The 17,354-nt window shown below is 38.4% G+C and overlaps 4 protein-coding genes across 6 annotated transcripts; 2 read left to right on the forward strand and 2 right to left on the reverse strand.

Moving 5' to 3' along the window:
• Window positions 1-37: 37 nt before the first annotated feature.
• Window positions 38-5,689, reverse strand: LOC130989198 (ubiquitin domain-containing protein DSK2b-like). The gene is made up of 8 exons (XM_057913140.1): window positions 5,318-5,689; window positions 2,820-3,581; window positions 2,205-2,410; window positions 2,012-2,125; window positions 1,127-1,173; window positions 810-838; window positions 585-674; window positions 38-487 (listed from the first exon to the last, which is right to left on the reverse strand). The coding sequence occupies exons 1-8, from the start codon at window positions 5,541-5,543 to the stop codon at window positions 339-341; spliced, it is 1,623 nt and encodes a 540-aa protein (XP_057769123.1). The 5' UTR covers window positions 5,544-5,689; the 3' UTR covers window positions 38-338.
• A 218-nt stretch (window positions 5,690-5,907) lies between these two features.
• On the forward strand, window positions 5,908-9,033 carry LOC130989201 (uncharacterized). Of its 2 annotated transcripts, XM_057913148.1 has the most exons (10): window positions 5,908-6,424; window positions 6,526-6,584; window positions 6,663-6,703; window positions 6,812-6,843; window positions 7,261-7,289; window positions 7,894-7,930; window positions 8,046-8,102; window positions 8,198-8,274; window positions 8,543-8,616; window positions 8,773-8,933. In XM_057913148.1, the coding sequence occupies exons 1-10, from the start codon at window positions 6,341-6,343 to the stop codon at window positions 8,790-8,792; spliced, it is 510 nt and encodes a 169-aa protein (XP_057769131.1). In that variant the 5' UTR covers window positions 5,908-6,340; the 3' UTR covers window positions 8,793-8,933. The 2 variants fall into 2 exon arrangements, with proteins under 2 accessions (XP_057769131.1, XP_057769130.1); XM_057913147.1 differs by having other exon boundaries at window positions 8,543-9,033.
• Window positions 9,034-9,434: 401 nt separating this feature from the next.
• LOC130989196 (U-box domain-containing protein 15-like) lies at window positions 9,435-11,957 on the forward strand. 2 transcript variants are annotated; one of them, XM_057913139.1, is made up of 4 exons: window positions 9,435-9,964; window positions 10,053-10,169; window positions 10,287-10,703; window positions 10,779-11,957. In XM_057913139.1, exons 1-4 carry the CDS (start codon window positions 9,680-9,682, stop codon window positions 11,847-11,849), a joined length of 1,890 nt encoding a protein of 629 aa, XP_057769122.1. In that variant the 5' UTR covers window positions 9,435-9,679; the 3' UTR covers window positions 11,850-11,957. The 2 variants fall into 2 exon arrangements, with proteins under 2 accessions (XP_057769122.1, XP_057769121.1); XM_057913138.1 differs by having other exon boundaries at window positions 10,287-11,957.
• An 8-nt stretch (window positions 11,958-11,965) lies between these two features.
• Window positions 11,966-14,202, reverse strand: LOC130989200 (uncharacterized). The gene is made up of 6 exons (XM_057913146.1): window positions 13,954-14,202; window positions 13,795-13,875; window positions 13,175-13,303; window positions 12,713-12,775; window positions 12,449-12,573; window positions 11,966-12,323 (listed from the first exon to the last, which is right to left on the reverse strand). Exons 1-6 carry the CDS (start codon window positions 14,050-14,052, stop codon window positions 12,131-12,133), a joined length of 690 nt encoding a protein of 229 aa, XP_057769129.1. The 5' UTR covers window positions 14,053-14,202; the 3' UTR covers window positions 11,966-12,130.
• Between the last annotated feature and the right edge of the window lie 3,152 nt (window positions 14,203-17,354).

A 17,354-nucleotide genomic window follows, 5' to 3' on the forward strand; every position in this document is an offset into this window, starting at 1 on the left:
TGAGAAAGTAAAGCAGCACACAATACTTGTACAAACATAAACATAAAGTGCAATGTTATAAATGAAAAGAAGAGAAAGTGTTTAGAAGTAATACAAGATGTCAAGAGGAACATAATTCTTTAAGTATGTATGTACACAGGCACAAATCAATATTACTATGATGGTAGAAATCTCCCATGGCGACAGAGCATAAAAGCCCCAACACAAAAGTGAGTTGTATTTTTATTCTCACGCTCAATTGCTCATGTGGTCTCTCATGTAAATATGCCTGTAACCAAACTCGACTAGTTTCTTTTACTTTCCTTTGCGTCCAAAAAATTGTACACAATTTGTCCACACTATTGCCCGAGGTTTCCTAGGAGGCGTTCGACAGCTGCGTGCACGTTTCCTGAAGTGGCGCGGAGAGCTCTGATGTTCTCTTGAGTGTCGAAGAAGCCCATCTCTTGTAGCTGCGATAGCTGAGTTGCATACAGTTCTTCTGGGGGCACTGAGGAGCAACAAACAGTTACATTATCAGAGTGGCCCAGGTCGGGACAGGAGAAAAGAAAATAAGTAAATTCGGATCAAAGTTCAGAGAGTTCAACCGTCAGGGGCATTAGGAACAGCGAAGCCACCAGCTCCGAGCCCACCAAACATATTCATCAGCATGTCCAAACCCATATTGTTTTGTGGTCCTGCACCCATGAATAAAGAGACAAACAAGGTTGTGGCATCGGAACTTATATTGTACACAAGGAGAGATAAAGAAGTGATCACCGAGTTTAGATTAAACAAAAGTGTCCAATTACAGGATTAGGTTGCTTTCATACCTCTATTTTGATTAGTCTGGTCTCCTTCACTGCAAAAAGGGATTCAATAGGTTATAATAATGCCTTAAAAAGAAAAAGTTGTGTCCAGGTTAGGAAGGTAAACTGATGAATAAAGCTAATGATCAGGGAGGGTATTCAGAAGTTGGGCTGTGACGTAATTTTAGATAGCTTTAACCAGCTGATTAAGTTCACTTTCTTCAGATTCAGGAACAAAAACCATTAACAATAAAAACCAAGCAACACATCATCTTTTATTAGTGATTCCTTCAGAGTGGATGTCTTGTGTCAAAAGGGAAATAAAAAAATTTCTGACTCACGGGGTTGACTGCTGCCGAGTAAGTTGTTGCTGCAAAGCCATCATTTGCTGCAAATAAGGAAAAAGAGAATGGATTATCATCAGAGTTAAAAGAAGGATGTATTACTAAACAGCTTAGAATCAAAATTTATAGAAATAGAACAAATCCAAAGCATAATCTTCCAAAATCAAAGTATAGTGATTGGAATTGAACAATGAACTAGCACGCTAGCCACCATAAATAGTCAATTATCAAGGAGAAATGGAGGTTAGCCCACCACCCACTTAAGTTGAATAAAATTTTACAAAGGAAACAACCAAGATTATAGCTTATGAAATCCTGAACGCAACCAAATCATCAGTTTTTTGTTAATATGCTGACAGTAGTTAATAGCATTTTCATGTGATTGGGTCACCCTGGACTATACACCAATCACATGGCAAGTGTAAATTGACTCACCATGCAATTGGTATGGGCCAAAATGGTTTGAGCTAATACTCTACTTAATATAACTCATTGTCTTATTAGATATATTAAATTATAGGAGTACATATATTAGTGACACTGACAATTAATAAGCAAACACATTCGACTTTAATAATTTGATTTGGTATGCAAGAATATATATCCAAACCACCTTGCTGTGTATAAAGTTTACTGTTACCTTATTTTGTTTTAAGCAGAAATTAATCAAAATACGGCCACAGTTTCAAGCCAGACTTAACCATTTCAGTCATCAACTAGACCAAACACGACAAATCCATAAGAACAGAAACTCCTGAGATTTTCACTGTTCCATGATGCCATCAAGTACAAAAACGCCCACTTCTCATATTACATCAAAAAACCCAGACAAGAAAAAGCCATGCTACAGAGAACTTGAGCGCAAAAATAATGTGGATATACCTGCATCATATCAGATGAGGTCAACTGTCGAAGAAGTTCAGGGTTTTGCATCATTTCTCTTAATTGAGGGTTCATGTCAAGCATGCTGCGGAGTTGAGGGTTCAGGCCCATGAGCTGCAATAAAATTGTAATTCCAGTAAAAATAAACCCAGAATAAGATTACTCAATCAATGTGCTGCAACTATTGTAGTACTTGTTCCATGTACTGAGGGTTGGAAAGCAAGCTCTGCATCATCTGTGCCACAGCCGGATTTTGCAACAACTGACCGAATGCAGCAGGATCACCCATGCCTGTACGCTCTAAATCAGGAAGACCGAGTCCTCCCAGTCCGGTAATTGGAGGTGGCCTCACATCACCAGTTGGATTAGTTCTGGTAGTATTGGTTGTTTGAGAACCTCCTAAAACAACAGATTCAGAAACTCAGGTAGACACACATCAGTAATATATATTTATATGTGCAGATACTAATCAGTACAAGAAAATCAAGATACATACGCAAAAGAAGGGACTTTGATACCAAAAGAAGATATGATTAGTTAAATTAATCAAACAAGCAAATTGCAAAAGTGTTTTTTTAAGGGGAGGGGGTGTACAAAATAGATTAATAAGAAAATAAAGAACCTAAGGAGTTCTAGGGGTCAAGGATTCAGATAAGATGTATAAATAAATTACCCCCCCAGATTCTTGTTAAGTGTCATCTTGAAGCTTGAATCTTTTTGCAGATAAAATGAAGTTTTAGATATTGCTTACAACACCACTGTCAAATATTCAACCAAGGCTTTAACAAATTAAATAAGTCTGTCTTACCAGTATTGCTCCATGGATTGGGAAGTGGATTAACATTTGGAACAGCTGTTCCTGTTTCAGTTGCAGTTGTTGAATTAGCTCCCCCTCTAGTTTGTACACCCCCTTGGTTCCCCAGGAGAGCTGCAAATGGATTTGACCCAGCATCAGTTGCAGCATTACCACCAATGGTTGTTGCATTCAGGAAGGGTTCTTGGACATTTTCGTACATGCGCCTGAGCATGTTGAATCCCTCAGGAGACGATTCAATGTTGCTCATTGCCCTGTCAGTGTTCCGCATCATTTCACGCATTAGCTCAGGGTTCCTTGCCGCTTCTAATGTTTGCCGAAGGACACTAGGATCGTTCAGAATGTGAGCAAGTTCAGGGTTCCGATCAATTATCTCGCGCATTTGAGGGTTACTCATAATTAGGCTGCGCATAATCTCAGGGTTGTTCATTAAGCTCTGAATGGCAGGCATGTTCATTATGTCCCTCATCATGTTAGGATTCTGAGTTAGTTGTTGCTGCACCTGTTCAAACTCCGGAAGTCCAGCTCCAAATAATCCAGATGCCCCAGTCCCACCTAGTCCACCTAAGCCAAGTCCTGGAAACAAGGATGCACCTGTACCAGCCACCCCAGTGCCCCCGGGATTAGGGCCACCACCTTGTGTGGCAGCAGGAGTTGTGTTGGTGTTCCCAGCACCAGTAGGAACAGGAGCAGGAGAAGATGTAGCAGCTGGTGCAGAACCACGAACCATGTGAATAGTGTGATCTGCCTGCAAACCTATTCAAGAGTAGGAACAAGCCCATACTTAGATGGCAGTGGCCAAGATCCATCAAGTACTAAAATTCATGAAATTGAAAAGGCAATGGACTATTATTTATGACATGACACCCCCATCATACGTCATCATTTCAGCGAAACAATAAGAAGTCAGCCAATCCCAAAAGTTTGAACAACCATTAGTGAAAGTTGCATCATATGCAATATTTGAACATGCCTAAGATAGAGTTCAGAAGATTAGGATATATTGTTCCGGTGATGGTGTAGAGTATGAAGAAAGGAATTCACCAACATATATGTATGCAATTCACAAGTCAGTGACCCCATCCTCTTCATTCCACCACGTCATTCAAATTAGTAGAGAACTAAGGTGATGTGAAGATGCAGTGGAAGTACAAATCGGAAGTGACAAGATTATGACGAGATCTCATATTAAAATCATAGCACAGATGATGTGATAAGATTTCTGACATATGCATAGTGTCTCCATACCACCATGCCCCCATCCCTTACAATCTTTAAATGTGTGTTGATTTTCTGGAATTATAATAAGCCATGTGGAAAATGCTGCATCATTGAGAAGCTGGCAGGTGTCTCTAGAAATCCTAACTTACTACAGACTTTTGTTAGTTGTTATGCGAAAGAAAGCTAGAGCATTAGAGGCATTGGTCCAAAAAAGACTACAGGATCCGGGTACAAATATGAACATAATTGAGAGTGTATATTCCCCTCAAGGAATATTAGGTGAAACACTAAGGGCGTGTTTGGTTCTGTGTTTTACAACATATTAGTTAAGTTAATACAGAGTAGTAAAGAGTTTGGTATTCTATAACACTTATGCGGACGGCCCTGCGATATGTGAAGGCCTCGAGCTAAAAATCCGGATTACGCGGGATAATTAATATCGCCTCCCCCCTCGGATTACGCAGGATAATTAATACGGCCCTGAAATTGTGTCCATTTTTAAGCTTATCTAACCTAGAAATATGGATACCAAACGAAAATCATGATTAATTAACCATAATAGCAAACAACCAACCAATATTAGTAACACATATTTATCCACGCTAATATTCTAGTTTACTAACTATACTGACTAATCCCTTACCCAAAACCAAACACGTCCTAAGAATATGCTTATAAATTAATTTACAGTATGGGTATAACAGAGCTCCTCATGCCAATACAATCTTCCAGAGGTTCGTGTTTAAGTTTAACTAACAATATCCCTTATCTGAGTGCCTCTGATCAGGCTTCACCACAAAAATATGTAACATTAAGTGTTAAACACAATTCACAGAAAAATGGCTTCATGAAATCTCTTCCGTTGCTACACTTCCACGTGTTAATTTACCATCAACTAAGTTAGCAATACCTGATTATTTTCTACCATTATCTTACCCAATATACGGATTTTTCCTTTAAGCTCATTATTCTTTCAATAATTATAGTTGTTGTTTCCTTAATTACTCTACCAGATACAATTTCCTTTTCCAACAGTCTAAAGTATTGGAGAAAAAAAATCCTAAAGACGCATTCAGCATTCAATTGACAGAAGTTACCCGATCGAACATAAACAATAGTTTAGAAACTGAATCAACATAACAAACCGCACCAAAAACGAGAAATCACACAAAACCAATCATCCACATACTTGTTTAATCAAACATCAAACACATCAGACCGCCCAATAATATTAAATAAAACCTAGCAGAATTCAAAGGGGATTAGTATACCATAGCTGACTAGGGTTTGGTCGTCCTTCAAGATCCGGCCTTTGTAGATCAACCGCTGTTGTTCAGCTGGCACATCGCAATTCTGCGCCAAAACACCTTTGAATTCCGCCACCGTCGATTCGAGGCTCGTTTTCACCGAAAATTTAGAGCCGTTTGAGCATCGGATGTTTACGTTCACCTCCTCAATCGCCGCAACCCCCGCGCTGGAGTCCGCCTCCGCAGCCATTTTTTGCGGTTTAATTTATTTTCGTCGTCGATGAAATCAATCAAAAACCCTAACACTAAATCGAAACAAATCAGAGCCTAGAGTCCTGTCTTGTGTTGAAATGCAGGGAAGTAATTAATAGAGAAAGCGAAGTAAATAGGATTTGAGAATAAAATAAAATAAACAGATTATAAGGAGGAAAAAAAATGGGGAAATGGGGTGAAAATGGAGATTAGAGAAGTATAGGGGTCGAATTGGGAATTGTAAGATTCTAGAGGTGGAGAGTAAATCGCATTTTAATGAAGGCTAAAAGCGTTAGGTTTAGTTTTGACCTAGACCAATTATGCAAAAATTATAATGTAAAGTGCTGATTTGTAATTAGTTTTTTCAAGGATATACTTTGATTTTTGCACAAGAAAAGATAAATTATTAATTCTTTATCCAAATTTACAAATACCATTGGTTGAAAATGTTGTCAAATTGGAAAAGGAACAAACTTCAAAACAAGGGAAAGAATCTTTACATCATTTGTGCTTGTTAATGAGTTTATTGAAATCACTCGAAATTCAATTCTCGTATCTTCATTTTTTATTTTATTAGAATAATATAACAAAAGTAAAAGAAAATCAATTTCCAGTGCTTAAAGTACTTTTCTAAAAAAAGTTTGTATATTCTTGAATATTAAAAAAGAAGCAAGAAAATAAAAAATAAAAAAAGCTTTTCCGAGAAATCAATTGATGGATTGTTATGCGGTTGACTGAGAGAGGCTGAAGACCGGTATCTCGCCGCCGTGGCCGGAGGAGAAGAATTAAGCAGTCATGGAGAATCGGGAAATTCTGCGAGAGTGGTTTGATCGTGTTGACTCGCAGAAAACCGGAAATATAACTGCTGCTCAGCTCAAGGTTCAGTTTATTTTTCCCCCCTTGTTATTTGTGGATATAATGAAGCAATCAGCTATAATGGGGTAAGGATTTTGTGTTATTGGTTTATTGTTGATGATCAGAGTGCTTTGGCAGTCGGAAACCTTCAATTCCCTCTATCAGTTGTTCAGCAAATGATCAGGTGCGTGGGTAGCTCTAGTAAAGGAATTGGAAAAATTGCTAGGTTAGATTTTTGACATTGTGTGCTGTGCAATTTTAGGATGTATGATTTCGACAGTAATGGAACTATGAGCTTTGAAGGTGTGTTCTTCTCCCTTAATCTCCATCTAGCAATTTTACAACGTAAAATTGTATCCACGTTTAGTCGAGAATGGGCAATATCTTATCATTATTTTTTTTGTTTTCCAGAATTTTTTGAACTTAACAAGTTCCTTCTGAAGGTCAGTACGTTCTACTACATAACAAGTTCCTCTTTTTTCTTCCAAGCTTTTAGAACCCCAACTTGTGTGCTTTTCATGTTTCTTATCAGTTGTATGCTTTCACTGTGGGGAGTAAGCCTCCATGAGTGTGATTATATTCCATGCAAAAGAATAAAGAAAAGCTGTAACTTGATATATTAGTTGTTTGCAACTTCAGTAAGGTCTTTGGCCTTCCAGTCATTTACCCGTATTTGTGATTCTTAGTTGTGATTTATGTTAAAAAGCTGTGGAATCACATCATAACTGCATCGATGTTGTGATAATAATGAGGCCTTTTTTTGATTTTAAATATGCAAGGAAATCATTTCTCAGCTAACAAGAGAAAAGACTGATCTTATGCTCATTGCATAACTTGCCTCGTGTTTGCTTTGCTTGCAGGTGCAACAGGCATATTCAAGCTTGGAGAGGTGATTTGTTGTCACAGTTTGACTTAGACTATGCAGCCCTATCTAGTAGAATGACATGGTTTCAAATTGATCTGGAACGTTAGCTCTCGCGTAGAGTACATTTGGTTTGCTCAATTGCCCGGACTGGAATAGCTTTAGATGTATGCATGATCAATATTAACTTTGGATGCTTATTGCTTACCTCTGACAAATTTTAAATACTTTGCTTCTTTTTTAACCGCTTACTGAGTGAAACCTTTAAAATTGATTGATGCCCTTCTGCATTTCTTGTAGATGTAGAGAGCTACGATTAAATTTTTATTTTTCATTGACCTGATGTCGCTGGCTATGATTGGAATAATCTCTTCTTGATATATTGATTGTCGTATCAGATTATTTGAGGTTCTGATACGCTTCATGTTTGCATTTTCTATTTTCTATATGTTTTAAGCAATACTTGTAAACACATCACTGGGAGTCAGCACCTGAAAGTATGTGTCTTAATTAAGGAAAATCATACAACCTTGCATTTAATTGTTTGCCTCGGTTGTTGGTTGCGATTAATGTGGCTATAATAGACAAAAACTATGGTAATTTATGCTATTTTCTCTTCTCGTTGGAGTAGGGGGCGTGGATTTCTTGTTCCAGATGAAGCATACGAGGTATGTAAACATGAATTAGTTGTGAACTTTTAACTATTGCAATTTCAAGATGCTCATTGTTTTCCTTAAAGGACTTGTCAGTGCATTTTTGTTATACTATCTCTTGTAACTCCAGGCTTTGGTGAAAATTGGTTTTTCTCTCGACTCCCCTGCTTTTTACACTGTTTGTGAGGTAAAGATGCGAAGTAGAATAAACATATGCTTCAGTTTACATAACTTACAACAAGATGATAGAGACTAATATGTCCCGGCTCCGTATTCTTTCAGAGCTTTGATCAAACGAAGAGTGGCAAACTCAGACTTGATGATTTCATATCCATTTGTATATTTGTACAGTCGACCAGGTAAAGAAACTATGATATTGAAGAACAGAGCTGAGAAGCGCTGATCATTTCTTTCCTCATTTTGATTACATTAACCATTTGAATGGTTCAATTGAAGCCATTTCCTTCTTCTCTCTCTATTTCAACATGAAAACCATATTATTTCAATCAGATTCTCAATTATATGAAAGGTCATTGATTCGTGCTGTTTCACCCCGTCCTAAGTTGAAGTGTACATTTTAGATACTGCAAATGCTAGTTGCGGTGATGAGATTTTATATGTTTCCAGGAACCTGTTTAATTCGTTTGATACGAGCAAGCAAGGCAGGGTGACTCTCGATTTCAACCAATTCGTTTACTGCAGTAAGTATTGTAACTCTGTCTTACATCTTAATTTTCGTTTCCCTGCTCGTTCCCTCGAATTGGCTAGAAGATGATATCTTAATTTGCCTTTCATGATCAAAATCTTGAGCTCCTCTATAATGAAAATTTCAATACTTCCTTTTGGTTTCTGTCCAGCTTCAAATTGCAGAATATGATCATGAAGCCCCCCCACAATCTTCATCGTCTGGATTATGTGATGCAAACATATTGTTGAATTATGTGATGTAAAGATATGGATGTTTTTATTTTGTAAGAAACATATAAAAGGGTTGGCCACGGGGGATGTATTTGCGGTATGCATGGTGATGACGTATGAGCAGATCTACAGCATGGAACTAAATGGATCCACAACTAACTAATTGATTGTGAAATATTGAATTATGGATGATGAGCTAAGATGGGGCCTTTCTTCTTCATCTTTATCATAAATCATTCCACAAAAGATACTAATTTTCAGCAAAGGAAAAAAGATAAAGAAAACAAGCTGGGCCTACAACGGTTGGTGCAGTGGAGTGGGTGTGAGCCTGTAATCGAACACCACAAGCTCAAATCTCTCTCACCGTTGGTTCTTTTATAAAATCGAGTTCGTTGCTAGGATTTATCCTTGTGACGACGACTTAACTCGTCACAAGTGATAAAGAAATAAACAAGATCGGATGAGGCGAGGCGGGGCGGGGGAGAGAGTGCATGTGAAGACGCGTCATGTTTGTCCACACCCCAAAACGCGTGGCCCAACTGCCTTCAATTCCAACCATCACTACATTCCCTTCTGTTTTCTTCTTTCCTTTTTTTGATTTTTTTTTTCACCTGCGGAATAGGGAAAATAAATAAATAAATGAATAACCTGAAATTCCACCCTTAAATTCCGCAATCACGTAAAGCAAATAAAAATAATAAAGAAACAAAGAAAAATCTTGGAGCACTCCCCTGCACTAGTAAAGTGCTCAATCATGGCTTTTTTGCATTGGAAATTCTGCTAGCAAGTGGTTGGTGCTAGCTAGATATTCCTGCATTCTTTCTTAGAGAGAGAGAGAGAGAGTCTATGGAGTCCATGGAGGGGGAAGGAAATGGGGTTGAGGTAGTGGGAGAAATGGTGGAGACGATAGAGAAAGTGGGGAAGTATACTGATTTCAGAAGAACGCAGAGGAAAGAGTGTATGAACTTGGTGAGAAGGCTGAAGCTGCTGACGCCGCTGCTCGAAGAGATTAGGGAGCTTCATACCTCTGTTTCAGCAGACGCATTAAATCACTTGGTTGATTTGAACAAGGCCTTGTTGGCTTCAAAGAAGCTGCTCAAGACCTGCAACTCCGGCAGCAAGATTTTTCTTGTTAGGCCCCTCCATCTCTTCTCTTTTCTCTAGCTTACTCTCTCTCTCTCTCTCTTCTCTGATTGCTCTGTGTTTACTTGTTTTCAAGGCCCTGGAGAGCGACGCTGTGATGAGCAGATTTCATCAAGTCTACGACAAGATTAACCAGGCGCTCAACGGCGTACCTTATGAGAAGCTTGGCATCTCAGAAGAGGTTAAAGAGCAGGTACTTCCGCTCCTCTTCTTGTCACTTTAACTCAAGAAGAAAACACTTGCATATCTAGTAATGTAATCTATATGTATGGTTTTGTTTCAATCTGTGCTTATATACCGACATCCTCAGGTCGAGCTAATGCATATGCAACTTAAGCGAGCTAAAAGGAGGACAGAAACACAGGATATGGAGCTGGCAATGGACATGATGGTCGTTTTCACTAGAAACGACGAGCGAAATGCAGATGATGCTATAATAGAAAAACTAGCAAAGAAGCTGGAGCTGCATACCGCCGCAGAGCTCAAAGCAGAGAGTGTGGCCGTGAGGAAGCTCGTGAAGGCGAAGGGAAAGAATGCCACTCAGCAAGTTGTGGATCTTCTGGCAAAATTCAAGCAAATATCTGGAGTTGATGAAAATAGTGTTCTTGATGAGCCTGCATTAGTTAGATGCCTAGAAAAGAGCAAATCTTTGTTAATACCACATGAATTTCTCTGTCCAATCAGCTTGGAAATCATGGCAGATCCTGTTATAATTGCCACTGGACAGGTAATCTTCATGGTACATTTCTTTGAAAGAATTACCGATGTTTTTGCTTCATTTTCCTGCTGCCAATTTGTGCAGACCTACGAACGAGACAGCATACAGAAGTGGCTGAATTCGGGCCACAGAACATGCCCGAAGACGGGGCAGAAGTTGAATCACTCGACGGTTGCTCCGAACTTTGCCCTCCGCAATCTTATCCAACAATGGTGTGAGAAGAACAACTATGACTTGCCCAAGAAGGAAGTTTGTGATGACCCTGATATAGCGTCGTCTCCACTTGCCGAGGAGATATCTTCATTGATCCAGAGTCTGTATTCGTCATATGTGGACGTGCAGAGACATGCGATTATCAGGATTCGCATGCTGTCTAAAGAGTCTCCAGACAGTAGGATCTTGATTGCCAACAGTGGTGGGATTCCCCCGTTGGTTTGTCTCTTATCCTGCACGGATTCTGAAACACAGCAACACATCGTCACTGCTCTGTTGAACCTATCACTGGATGAGGCGAACAAACGGCTTATAGCTAGAGAAGGAGCCATACCTGCGATTATCCAAGTCTTGAGGAATGGAACAGAAGAGGCTAAGGAGAATTCTGCAGCGGCATTGTTCAGTTTGTCAATCCTTGAAGAGAACAAAGTTCTAGTCGGCTGCTCCAATGGAATCCCGCCTCTCGTAGATCTCCTGCAAAATGGGACGAACAGAGGGAAAAAGGATGCTGCAACTGCACTTTTTAGCTTGGTGCTAAATCAAGCTAATAGATCAAGAGCAGTCAAGGCAGGTTTAATACCACCACTGCTGCATCTGCTTGAAGACAAGACTTTGGATATGATTGATGAAGCCCTCTCGATTTTACTTCTCATCGCATCACACACTGAAGGAAGAAACGAGATTGGACGCCTGTCCTTTGTGCGGACGCTGGTAGAAATAGTACGAGATGGGACTCCAAAAAACAAGGAATGTGCCACAGCTGTGATACTCGAGCTAGGATCAAACAACTCATCTTGTCTGCTGGCAGCGCTGCAATACGGTGTTTACGACTATTTGATAGAGATTACAAGATCTGGAACAACAAGAGCACAGAGAAAAGCCAATTCACTGTTGCATCTGATGAAGAAGAATGAGCACATACCTCACATTCCCAGGAAATAGAGGTTCTTGTTAGTTTCATCCCTGTCGCAAGTGCCTTATTTTTTCGACACGAGCATGTCCTCTGAAAATGAAGTGTTGATGAATACAAGCAAATATTTTCAGGAGAAAGATGAAGCTCAGAAAAAAGGTTCATTTTTCACTTCAACAACGGATAATGTATACAAGTCATAGCATATTGCTTTACTAACTTTAACATTATTAGTTCTCAAATTGACATGCTAACGAGTTTATTGCAACTCCTAATAAATGGAAGATCAATAATGCCAGATGGAAGTCATCATCTATACTAATCTACGAAGTTCTGCGGTGTCGAGAGAAAACTGTCGGTGCTGTGAGAGAACAGAGGGGACTCGGATAGCCTTTATTCTTGAGATTAAGTCATTTCCCTCTCTCCTTCCATCTTCCTTAGCTGCATTCATGATCGTCTGCAAAATCTGCAGCGGATCGCCATGGCTGACTATTAGCACCGTGCACCTACCACAGAGAAAACATCATGCTCATGTTAATGATTCAAGGATACACAAATATTCAGAAATTTTCTTACTCTAAAAGAACTACTCCAAAAGACGCTGTAAGAGTAGAAAAGTGGGGATGAATACCCTTCGAACTCTGACTCCATCAGTGCCAACGCGCTCGTGAGCCTGGTGACAACATCAGCAACACTTTCTCCACCTTCCGGCTGCAAAAAGGGATCTTTTGCGTCCAAGGCCCAAATTTCAGAGTACTGCAGTTGAAAATAGATAAAGATGTTGTTTGTTTAACTCATTAGCTCCGTGCTAACTGTAAGAGAAACACACTAGTAATGAAATCAGCTTTGAGATTGCATTTATGAGTGTTACAACTAACCAAGTCAAATTTCTTACTTTATCATGAGACTTCAGCTCGAATGAAGAACCAAAGAAGCGCTCTCGTAAATCATGTATTGCCTGTACAACGAATAAATTAAATAACAGTAAGACCTTGAGGCATGGGAATATATGAAGGGAAACAAGAACTCCTACCACAAAATTCCTATATCCAGAAGGGAATACTTAGACAGTTACGCCCTACAACATAAGACCAATGTTAACCAGTCAAAAGGAAGAAGAGAAAAGAAGAAAATTGGCTTTTCTCCTACAATACACCTTTACACTATATTACAGCGAGTTACAGCTTAAGAATCAAACAAAATCAATCAGCTACTTCACAAGAGCAACTATATATCCACATAATGTGACGAACTTCAGTTTCGAGAATTTCCTGCAACCATGTTTTTCGCCTCAGGAAATTGGGGGCAAATGCCACACAGATCAGGTTCCTTCCCGGCAGTTGAAATGATAAATTACCTTGCACTGTGGGCCTTCAAGTGGAATATCTAAAACAGAAGCAACCACTTTTGCAGTGTGGGTAGTCCTAGAAAACGGTGAATAGCAGATGCGGACATTTTTCAGGTCAATGTTGTTTTCTCTCAGTGCCTGCATCGACAATTGAGGCGTTACAATTTGAAAAGGATCCATCATTCCACTTGAGTGAGTATATTGCATACAGATACAGTAACTGGCATGGAGGAATAATTAGCTGAGACTAAGAGATAAAATACTCAGCAGAAGTTCATAAACAGGTACTGTTTTGGGTAACACAATTCAAAATCAAAGAACTAGAGACAAGGTCACTAAATTACGAGGTGTTTCTTCAAGAATACACCTATACATTACATAGTAACCCTAAAACAAATATCAAAACATCGGTGATGTTACCTATTGCCTATTGGCAGATTATGCTGTTGTAGAGATGAACATAAATTATTCTAGCTTAATTTTACATCGTAGTCAACTAAAAACATGATCTAATAAACGCCAAAGAAGCAAAAAAGACTGCATCTCGACAATACTAATTAATTTTGTGATTATCACCACACAAAAAATGGAAAGGATTCTTCAATGAATAGATGAAGAAGATTTAATGCCTTGAGGAATAATTCTCCAGCTACACGAGCCTGATCAACTCCATCTGAAGCCAGTTGATACTCTTCAAGAACACCATTTTCCTGCCACACGCACACGTAATCAGATAAAATGAGAATCAGCAGAGCAGCATTCGATAAATACACGAATAATTAACGAACCAGAGATGAAACAATGAGACCCTTTTGATTTGGAATGCTTTTGCCGTGCCTAAGAATCCAATAGCTGTTCCTTAGAAACGATTCATACCCACTCCCCATCAGCGCGCACACACACACTCTCGCACTATAATTGCAGAGTCGTTACTCCACCAGTTGTTGGAGTTGAGCTGTGGATGCAGTTTTGGAGCATTAAATATTGTTCTTTTAAGCGTAGCATCACATCATGCTTGGAAAACTTTCTAGCTACTACTATGTTAATTGTTTAATTTTATTATTCGAGATAATTATAATTTTTCTTTATTTAAAAAAAATGCTCCAAATGAATCGAATCATCAATCTATTGATCGAATGAGAAACATCTTATCAATTGAGATTGTGTTTTATTATTGATTATAGGGTTAAATATCAATTTCACCCCTAACGTGTAGATCCTTATTACGTCTAACATCCTATGGGCAGGGGTGTGTCAACTAACGTGTAGATCCTTATTACGTCTAACATCTTATGGGCAGGGGTGTGTCAACTAAGCCCCTGAAGTACCTAATTTCCTCAAATTAGCCCATCTGTCTTAACGGAGAGTTAACACCGTTAACTATTTTTATTTTATTTTATTCGGTGGGCCCCACTGCGTCAGGCAATGGTGTTAAGGGAACGGAGATGGCGGCGGTCCTTGCGGGTTGTTCCCGCTTGACAGAGCGAGAGGGAGAAGCAAATGCAACGGTGCTGTTGTGGTCACCGCGGCGGCACGGTTACTACTGTTGTCGTCGGCGTGGCTGCTCACCGCGAGTAGAAGGAGGGGAGGCGAGATAGAGTCGGCAGCTGTGGCGGCCTTTCGCCGTCAACCGTCCAGCCGAGAGGAGAGAAATGAGGGGGTGGATTTAGAGATTTCAGAATTTGGGGATTTTCTTTTTTAGATAGAGAGAGACGCGAGAGTAAGGAGAGTGAGGCGCGGCGTTGGAGGAAGATGGAGGTGGTCGACGGCATCAGTAGCCGACGGATTTGAAAATGAGGCGGCTGCGAGGGAGATATGTGAGGGAGAGGGAGGACCGATGCATTTAGAGAGAGAGTGAGATGTTTGGTGGCGACCGGCTGCTGTGGGGGAGAAGGATGAAGGGGTGGATTAGGTTTCCGGCGTGTTTCAGGCGAGCTTGGAGAAGAAGAAGGTATGAGTCCCACTTCCAATAGAATAAAAAAATTAAAAAAATTAAAATAGTTAACGGTGTTAATTCTCCGTTAGGGCAGATGGGTTAATTGGAGGAAATTAGGTACTTCAGGGGCTTAGTTGATGTACCTCTGCCCATAGGATTTTAGACGTAATAAGAGCCAACACGTTAGGGGTGAAATCGATACTTAACTCTTGATTATAATTTATAAGTCTATTGCAAAATATCAATTTAATTTGTATATATTTTGAACCTTGAGAGATTGTTTTTATGACCGCTTAAAATTTACAATGCTACAATTACACAAAGTTTGTGGCAGTAATTGTTCTTTATTGAACTTACACTTGAAATGATTATCAATCACCATGAAACAAAATCTAATATACTTATTCTACACAGTAATAGTCCATCGTCATTTGACCACCAACATTATCGAAATCACGTCTGAAAAATTGTCAATAACAGTGTCAAGTTTGCGGCCAGTTTTCAGTAGTTCTAAAACAAAATTCATTCAATTGATATTTGAGCTTTGTCAGTTATGTTAAGGCAAAAAAAATTGACATTTACCCCACAAATTTGATTGAGTAACGAGGATGAATTTTGTCGGAAAAAGAGAGAAGAGTCATTGTTCATGTCAGTGCAACAATACCAATTTTTAGGCTATTCCAACTGTATCATATATAATATGATGGGCTACATACAGTTGAAAATATCATTCATTGTATTCTACATAAGACTTTGATTTCATGGTGATCTTACATCGCTATAAGTGTAATTTCGATAAATAACAATTATTGTCTCAACTATGACGTGATCGTGACATTTCAGGTATTGATCAAATCATAATTAGTCAATTTCTCAAAATTCATGACGTTAAAAAAGTGTAAATATTATTTTAAATCTCAAAATATTTTTCGCGTTATCAATTATATCATAAAACTCTCGAAAATATTATTTTAAACCTTGAACTATCGATTTTATATCAATTGTTCCCTCCATCCAATTTTCAGTTTCAAAAAATTGTGTGACTCGTCAAATGTTACAGTATATTTAAAATTATTGTTTTTTAACTTGCGTTTCACAATGACTTCGTTTTGTGTCTTACTAATTGAAAATTCTTGAAGAATAATTGTAATTTTTTCAATTCGTGATGTGCAAAATTACGTTGTTTTGTGTTATGTAAGTTAAAAAGAAAATAACTCTAAATAGACCTCGACATCAGGCGAGACACGTTGATTTTTTTAAAGCCAAAAAGTAGACATAAGGTACAATTGATACAAAATCGATAGTTCAAAATTTTAAAAACCATTTTCGATAATATTTAATACAATTAATAGTGCGGAAAAAATTGAGATTTACTCCCTCCGTCCACGATTTAATGTCTCACTTTGGTGTGGGCATGGAGACTAAGAAAGCTGAAAAATGTGATGTAGATAAAATATAAGGGTAGTTGACTAAAGTGATAAAGGTATTGTGAGTGGGTCCACTAGTGATAAAGTGTAGTAAATATAGAATATAAAAATGATAAAGGTGTTTTAAGGTGGGTTCATTATTGGCAAAACGTAGTAAATATAGAAAAAAGAAGAAGAGTAAAAAGTACAAAAAACAGAATATGGCTTTAATTTATGGACAAAATTGTAAAAGCAAGTAGGGCTTTAAACTGTGGATGGAGGGAGTAGTATTTATCTTGAAAAAAATTAAAATTAAGCTACAAACTTAAATTCCTGGAAAATTAAAACTATAAACTATAATTAATCCCTTTTTTAAACCATAATTAACCCTTTCCATTAACATCTTGAATTGAATTTGTACTCCATCCGTCCCACGAATATTGATACATTTGGTTTCGGCACAGGAATTAAGGAGTTGCAGATTAGTGGTTTAAGCGTGTAGTTAATAAAGTATAAAAGTAATAAAATAGGGGAGAGAAGGTAATAAAAGTGATAAAGTATGAGAGATTCGTGGAACGACCCAAAAAAAACTTATCAAAATTCATGGGAACGAGGGAGTACTTTTTTAGATAGGAATGAGAATTGGATTTGCAAGTGAATGTGTCACAAATTCTAAAGGGTTAAATAATTTTAATACCCACTTCCATAATATATCTATCAAATCTACCCACCATTATAAAACATCTATGAAAAATACCCACTTCATAGTGAAATATCATTCTTACCCTTATACTATATCTCTCTTTATACTTCATCTTATACATTAATCCGCGCTTCTAAATTGGTA

This window comes from Salvia miltiorrhiza, chromosome 6 (genome assembly GCF_028751815.1).
Source record: "Salvia miltiorrhiza cultivar Shanhuang (shh) chromosome 6, IMPLAD_Smil_shh, whole genome shotgun sequence".
Classification (NCBI taxonomy): domain Eukaryota; kingdom Viridiplantae; phylum Streptophyta; class Magnoliopsida; order Lamiales; family Lamiaceae; genus Salvia; species Salvia miltiorrhiza.

What these genes read in the sequence shown, in the direction of transcription:
- LOC130989201 (XM_057913147.1), top strand. Translation starts at nt 6,341, where the DNA reads ATGGAGAATCGGGAAATTCTGCGAGAGTGGTTTGATCGTGTTGACTCG. An exon ending in GTTGTTCAGCAAATGATCAG is followed by an intron (nt 6,585 to 6,662) that starts GTGCGTGGGTAG and finishes GTGCAATTTTAG; the next exon opens with GATGTATGATTTCGACAGTA. An exon ending in TTCCAGATGAAGCATACGAG is followed by an intron (nt 7,931 to 8,045) that starts GTATGTAAACAT and finishes TTGTAACTCCAG; the next exon opens with GCTTTGGTGAAAATTGGTTT.
- LOC130989200 (XM_057913146.1), bottom strand. Translation starts at nt 14,052, where the DNA reads ATGGGGAGTGGGTATGAATCGTTTCTAAGGAACAGCTATTGGATTCTT. An exon ending in CTGGAGAATTATTCCTCAAG is followed by an intron (nt 13,304 to 13,794) that starts GCATTAAATCTT and finishes TTGTCGATGCAG; the next exon opens with GCACTGAGAGAAAACAACAT. An exon ending in TTGAAGGCCCACAGTGCAAG is followed by an intron (nt 12,776 to 13,174) that starts GTAATTTATCAT and finishes TTCGTTGTACAG; the next exon opens with GCAATACATGATTTACGAGA.
- LOC130989198 (XM_057913140.1), bottom strand. Translation starts at nt 5,543, where the DNA reads ATGGCTGCGGAGGCGGACTCCAGCGCGGGGGTTGCGGCGATTGAGGAG. An exon ending in CCAAACCCTAGTCAGCTATG is followed by an intron (nt 3,582 to 5,317) that starts GTATACTAATCC and finishes ACTCTTGAATAG; the next exon opens with GTTTGCAGGCAGATCACACT. An exon ending in ACTCGGCAGCAGTCAACCCC is followed by an intron (nt 839 to 1,126) that starts GTGAGTCAGAAA and finishes CCCTTTTTGCAG; the next exon opens with TGAAGGAGACCAGACTAATC.
- LOC130989196 (XM_057913138.1), top strand. Translation starts at nt 9,680, where the DNA reads ATGGAGTCCATGGAGGGGGAAGGAAATGGGGTTGAGGTAGTGGGAGAA. An exon ending in CCGGCAGCAAGATTTTTCTT is followed by an intron (nt 9,965 to 10,052) that starts GTTAGGCCCCTC and finishes CTTGTTTTCAAG; the next exon opens with GCCCTGGAGAGCGACGCTGT. An exon ending in CAGAAGAGGTTAAAGAGCAG is followed by an intron (nt 10,170 to 10,286) that starts GTACTTCCGCTC and finishes CGACATCCTCAG; the next exon opens with GTCGAGCTAATGCATATGCA.